Source organism: Cinclus cinclus, chromosome 20, assembly GCF_963662255.1.
Source record: "Cinclus cinclus chromosome 20, bCinCin1.1, whole genome shotgun sequence".
NCBI classification, from domain to species: domain Eukaryota; kingdom Metazoa; phylum Chordata; class Aves; order Passeriformes; family Cinclidae; genus Cinclus; species Cinclus cinclus.
Window position 1 is genome coordinate 8,550,925 of NC_085065.1, and position 6,929 is coordinate 8,557,853.

A 6,929-nucleotide genomic window follows, 5' to 3' on the forward strand; every position below is an offset into this window, starting at 1 on the left:
AGTGATCACCTTCAAGGAACATGCAGGGTCTGGGGAACTCAGAATTGTGGAGCTTAATTTTGCTGCTGGCTTTGCAGAGAAATATGCCCCCTTTTAAAGTGGTAGAGTAGCTAAATGCCTAATTATGTTCCTAATAAGTAATTAGGAACAGTGAAGGGATGCTTGAAGAGAGATTCAAACTCAGTTTTTGCCACTTGTCCTTCCAGGTCACGTACCTAGAGAAGAAGGTGACAGAACTGGAGAATGATAGCCTGACAAATGGTGACATGAAGAGCAAACTGAAACAAGAGAACACACAGCTGGTTCATAGGTAACAAAGCACAGAGCCACGTCTCTTCAACATGTCAGTGCAACGCTAGAGCATGGTTGTAGGGAAGGAATATTTCCACCTGTAGGGTATGACCAAGGCTTCTTCCTTAATGGTGATGAAATAAGGCTTCATCTGAGAAGTCTGGGTGAAATAGGGCTGCCTTGCTGAATTTTCAGCAAGAAGAGACTTCCAGACAAGTGTTTTTGACAGATGTTACTGACTTCTACAGAGAAAACTCTCCTGCTGTAAGGCAGGTTTCCCTGGGAGGCTGGGGCTTTTTTCCTTGCATGTTTCCTTGCACCTTTCCATGCTATTTTTCCAGCAAGAGCAGAAGGCTTGGTCTTAGTCTCAGCTTAGCGAGACTGAAAGAATAATAGATAAACTGATACTACTTAATTCTGTGTTTATTAATAAATATGAGAGATACGGGGAGAGGTTAAATGCCGAGAGGTGGTGAATTAGAATGCAGCAAAGGAGTAGGCAGGAAAGAGAGAGACAGTGAATTTGCTTCTGAAGCTGTTACTGAAATGAGATCTGATTTCCTTAGGGTTCATGAGCTAGAGGAACTACTGAAAGACCAAGAAACATCAGCAGAACAGACTCTGGAAGAAGAGATAAAGAGACATAGAGAAGCTTACAGCAAGTATGAAAAAGAGAAAGGCACTGAAATTGAACTGCTAAATACAAGGTAACAAACCTCTTGGTGCCCCCCTGAACAGGGCAAAAGGTGGTCTTTTCTTCACTTTTACATTGCTTGTAAATGCAGGCTGTTCACCAGTAGACTGTGCACAGATGGTGGCAGGTTGGCAGCTCTGCAGAGTAGCTCTGCAGTCACATGTCTAATGCCCAGAAGCTTGGAGGATGCTTTACATTAATGCTTTAATCCACATGGCCCATGTAGACAGCTTAGCTGGATATTTGGCGTGGATTCAAGGAGGGAATCATGACCAGTTCTAGCAAACATTTGTGCTTGTGTTTGTTTTTTCCAACTTCTTTTTTTTCCAGCTACCTGTTGTTAGAAGTACAAGAATCTGAGGGTCAACGTAGTATTTTGGGCCCTAAAAATGAAAAGCAAAAGCTCATGTTTAAAAGTGCTATGATTAGAAAGATTTTCCCTATTTGGTCTTTCTATCAAGTGCAAGTGGGATGCCTTTTTACACTGTTTTGCATGTCTACATTCTTGAAGAGGTATTTGCTGTAAGATTTTTGTTATTAACACAGGGTTCAACAACTGGAAGAAGAAAATGGTGATCTGAAAAGCACTGTCACACGGCTGAAATCCCAAACAGAGAGATTGGATGAGGTAACAAAAGCCCTGAGTCCTGGAGCAGTTTAACAGTTTATGTAAGAGCGAACTCTTACAGTGCTTGGCCCAGCTCCTTAAATTTTCCTTTCCTAAACAAGATTATTAATGGAATTGGAACATTGGTCACCTTCAGAGGCAGGAATGTCCTGAGACACAAGCCAGTTTATGGCCAGCTGGGCCTGTAGGTTCATGTTGTGAAGCTGAGGGTGTGTCCTGCTCTTGCCAGCCTGTTCTGAAGTTCCCGGTTCTTTCCAGGAGAGGCAGCGCATGTCAGACAGGTTGGAAGACACAAGTCTGCGACTGAAGGATGAGATGGATTTGTACAAGAGGATGATGGACAAGCTGCGGCAGAACAGGCTGGAATTCAACAAGGAGAGGGAAGCCACACAGGAGGTGAGTGTGAAGGGGATGTAAGACCAGGCAGTCACATATCACCCGCATGGAAACCCTGCTGAGAATGAATGGGCAGGCAGGATGAGCACTGACAGCACCACATCCAGTGAAGCTATTGCTGGATTGTGTTTCTGTGGGAAGGGTGCCCACAGAGCAATTGATGCTGCAAGAATACTTAATAAGTGACAATCCCTGACCTAAAGGATTTACAGCTCTTTCAGAACTGTGTGCCCTAAGGTTTCCTATATTCTGTTTGCAAGGGAAATTACGCTTCTCATGCATGAAGCTCAACAGGCACAGCCATTGCCAGCTCTGGGGCAGTTTAGGGCACCTGTGCTTGCAGAGGAAGAAGAGGAAGAGGCTGTGATGTGAGAACTCAGCCAGGCTCAGGGAGTGCTTTTGCCTGGGTACAGAGGGGGCTATCTGCAGGGAGGGCTGCAGAGACAGGACCTGTTTGCTGCCCACAGCTCATCGAAGACCTGCGGAAGGAACTGGAGCACCTGCAGCTGTACAAGCTGGAGTGTGAACGTCCTGGACGTGGGAGAAGCTCTTCCTCCAGCCTGAGTGAATTCAATGCCAAAACCAGAGAGGTGGAAATGGAGCATGAAATAAAACGGCTGAAGCAGGTGAGCAGGGAAGGGCCTCTCAATCCACATCAAATGTACAGGAATACCTTGGAAAATGCAAGCCCAAGCCCTCTGCCTTCAGATTTTGTCCCTTCCTTCTCACATAAGCACAAGAGCCTTGTTGCATCTGTGCAGGTCTTGTTTGCACTGGTGATGTAAATTGTGCCCCAGGAAAACTCAGGCAGGGAGGCCTTGTCACTGGAGGTAAGAGTTGCTGCCAGCTGCAGCCTCGCTGTATGTCATCCAAGCTACCTGTGATGATAAATTTTCTTTTAATTAAATCTTGTAGGAATAACTCAAAAAAAAAAGTCTTTTCATCCTTAAATAGGAGAACCAGAAACTTCGTGACCAAAATGATGATCTTAATGGACAGATTCTAAGCCTCAGTCTTTATGAAGCTAAAAACCTCTTTGCAACGCAAACAAAAGCTCAGTCACTGGCAGCTGAAATCGATTCTGCATCAAGAGATGAGGTAATGTGCTTTTCTAATCAGGTACTACATGCAAGAATATGCAATTTTCATTGTAATTAACTGTCAAGGTTGAACAATCTGAAGTTGACAAATGAACAGCAGAAAATTCTTCTTTGCTAGGAGTTCAAGGGTGTTAGAAGATTGCCTTAAATCTAACATGTTTTGGTATCCTTATATTGCAACTCTCCCATCTTTCTCTCAAAAGAATTGGAATTATTAGAATCTCAGTGAATGTTTTACAGTTCTAACATCTTGTGTCTTGCAGAGTAATGTGAGAATAGGACATTAATTTCATACAGAAATGGCCACTGCTAGTTACTTTAATTTTTACTTTCTGTTCTAGCTTTAGTTCTAAGTTACTTCAGTAACAAGCCCTCACTTAGACATATATTTGAGCTATATATTCCCTGTAGCAGAGCTGAATTCTTGGAGAAAGTAACTTGTGCGCAAATAATAACTTGGTAGTGCTTTGAAAGATATTCTGGGAGACCCATTTGTATGTGAGCTGAGTCCAGCTGGTGTAGCTTCCTCTGAGCTCCAGGACAGATTGTGAGATTAGGCCAGTGCATACATGAGAGCTAGCAGGGAAGAAGACAAGGTTAGTGGTGAAGATCAAAGGAATTGTTTATCCTTGATGCTCTATCTCTTACAGACAGAACTTCCCATTTCTTCATCAGGAGAAATTGTGAGACAGAAAATTCCTTTTTACCCAGTCTGTACTGGGCTGACCTGTCAGCCTTAGCTCCTGGGCAGGCTCTTGAAGTGAAGGCCCTAGAATTATATACTTGAGAACTTAATTTCTTGCTGAACCAGAGACCTGTGAAGAAAGGCTGTTTACTTGTTGATCTCTAATTAGGTAAAAGCAAACTGGCTTTTGCTATTGGAAAGAAAAATCTGACTTTGTCCCTCTCAAACTCTTGGCTCTGGCTCATGTGAGGAGTATCCAGCAGTCCCCCTTTAAAGGAGGAAAGTGCCTGGAAGCTGTAGCCCAGAGTCAGCAAAACCCCACAGACCTGCACAAACTGTTCCCATTGTGCCATTTTTCCTGTATGATCAGAACAAAGGTAAGAATCTGCAGATTCAGGGTGGGACTTCAATGAAGTCTTATGAAAATGGTCAGGCAAATAACATGAGCTTTAGGAGGATCTGGGGCTCTGACGTGTCTTGGCAGCTTTGTCAGTTTGGCACTAAACATTCAGAATAAAAAGCAAAGCAGTCTTTATCTTTGAAGAGGTTGAGGGGCCTTTTACAGCCCATGTATTTAATGTAGAACTTTAAATAACAAGTGGGTTGTTCTTGTGGAGTATGTAGTGGTTGCTTAGGGGTTTTTCTTGAGAGAGAGTATGCACATGATCCAGAGGAAGCACATACTTTTCCTGGTGCAAAACACTGAAATACTTGTTTTGTTCAGCAGCCTTTAATGGAAGCACCTTTAGATTTCAGTAGTTACAAAAGGAATTGAGTATCGTGAAGTTCTTGCTCTGAGATGGAGCAGTTGATCCGTGGTGTGGATGCAGGATAGATTGGCATGTTAGATGGGGACCTTGTTTCAAATGACCTGCCAGAAGATCCCTGGAGATGACTGCTCACCACCTTCTTTGATAGCAAAGATCTGTAACATACAGATACAGGGAGGAGGTTGAGTTAGAAAACCTGTCACAAAATAAATTGGTGATCCTGAGCAGGCACTGGTCTCTCACTGTCTCAATTTCAGGCTGTTATATAACTGAGAATATTTCACAAATAACCTGGAAATGTTGTGTTTTAGCTCATGGAAGCCCTCAAAGAACAGGAAGAGATAAACTACAGATTGCGACAGTATATGGACAAGATAATTTTGGCTATCCTGGACCACAATCCATCTATCTTGGAAATAAAGAATTGAAGAGAATATGAGAAGGAAAAGCAGCAACTGCCTGATATTTCTGCACATGCCACTGGATCGAAGCAGCACTCTGATACTGTAAATGAATCTATAAATACATATACACACTAGGTGTGAGTGTGGGTGTGCGGGTGTGTTTATATGATGTTTGGTACACTGTTATTTGTCATTGAATTGGCTTGGTTAGACTTTTTCCATGCACTTTCAATACCTGTGATGAGATGGATACTGTATATTAATGTAATAACAATATAACTGGATCATGCTGTTTTAGATACTGGACAAAATGACTCTACCTCTAGTTGTAAAGGTAAAAAAAGACAATGGAAACATATGGATGTGGCCCTAACATAAGAAGAAAGAATTTTTTTCTTTGTTCTTCCAGGAATTTGGATACCACAAACCAATTGACGTACCCAGGTTCAGTGACTGAACTGGTGCTGACTGTGTAATTTCCTATTTGATTTAGCTTTGGTACTTAAACCACACGTCAGATTTAAAAAAAAAAAAAACCACAAAAAGAACACACAACAAAAAACAAACTTTGGGAAGAAGTAAATGGGAAGACAAGGAAGATACTGCAGAATTTTTGCTATTTATGAAAAATCACCATCCACTTGTTTTCCACTGTCAGCACAGTGTTTTTGATGTAAGATCACTTTGGAGCCTGCTTTGGGATGCTCTGAGCCTGCTCTCTAGCATGTGTTCATGTGTGTTTTTATTCCAGGGTCCCTGTAGCATTGAGGCAAAGAGCTTTTCAAATCTATTCCCCTATTTTCAGGGGTCTATCATGGGCCAATTAGATGAATTTTGGGATTCTGCCCCTTCCCCTCACCCTGATTTTAAAGATTTCACTGAAAGAACACATTCCAGTTCTAACCCCCCAAAAAACACACCAACAAATTTGCATGAAATATCTCACTTCAGGGGGAGGAGGAGGATCAGCCCTTGACATGATGTGCTGAGTTGCTTTCCCACCCCAGACAGCTGCACTCCTTTGAGAATGGCATTTTTTGGGCAGGCTGTGCAGAGGAATGGCTGGTTCCTGGCACAGCAGTGGAGGACAGTCTGATAGGGAGTTGCCTTTTATATGTAGGGTAGGAAAAAGAAAAAGAGCTTAATCTTGCAGGAGTTGCCAGTCCAGACTGAGCACACACATGCATATCTAAAGCTCTGAGTAGGGAACACATCCTGATTTAGATGAGCAGTTGTGCAGGTGCTTAACTTTAAGTGTGTGCTGCATCTGCTCATGGGCATCAGTGGGACAGAACATTAAGCTTTAAAGTTGAGCGTATGCTTAAATGCTGCCTTAAATAGGGATGACTTCAACATGTGCCTGTGTTCTCCAGAGCTGGATCTATACTGTAGGGCTAGGATGTTTTTAATTCATAATGTAGCTTATATAAAGAGCTTACGGAATTGTTTGGGTAGTTGAATGCTAAAAACATTTTATTCCATGCACTTTGTTTTTAAAGTAAAAGTTTGACACTTTTGATTCACACCAACTGGCACAGAAAAATCAGCTGGAGTATCTGGCTTTCCCCAGTGCATAGAGATGTTTCCTCTATTGAATACACTCCCCAGAAGAATGTTACAGTAGCAATGACTGTGCTTTTCTGTGTATTTCTTGCTGTTGGCAGTGTCTTGCCCCTAGGATTCTCTTGATGTATCTTGGTGTGTATATGTGATGCATTTTTCCTGAATTTGAATACATAAAACTGTATTCAGTTATGAATGTAAATATATATATATATATATCTATTTTTCTGCAATCTCTGTGCTCTTGCCTTCAGTGATGTGTTACTGGAGTGATGGGAAACAGGGGACATGCTGAAATCAGGCTTTCTTGAAGGCAAGAAAATACAAAACAGTTTGTTTCTATGTATCTGTATAGGCAGGTGTAAAGTAAGTGGAAAGAGAGGGACCAGAGGAATGAC

The 6,929-nt window shown here is 42.2% G+C and overlaps 1 protein-coding gene across 1 annotated transcript in view; it reads left to right on the forward strand.

Moving 5' to 3' along the window:
- The window catches only part of RAB11FIP4 (RAB11 family interacting protein 4), a 109,260-nt gene extending 104,268 nt beyond the window's left edge, over positions 1-4,992 (forward strand). The window contains exons 9-15 of the mRNA XM_062506006.1: positions 207-310; positions 858-998; positions 1,532-1,613; positions 1,872-2,009; positions 2,477-2,635; positions 2,964-3,107; positions 4,876-4,992. Coding sequence (XP_062361990.1) covers positions 207-310; positions 858-998; positions 1,532-1,613; positions 1,872-2,009; positions 2,477-2,635; positions 2,964-3,107; positions 4,876-4,992 — 885 coding nt within the window. The remainder of the gene's footprint in view (positions 1-206; positions 311-857; positions 999-1,531; positions 1,614-1,871; positions 2,010-2,476; positions 2,636-2,963; positions 3,108-4,875) is intronic.
- Positions 4,993-6,929: the final 1,937 nt, after the last annotated feature.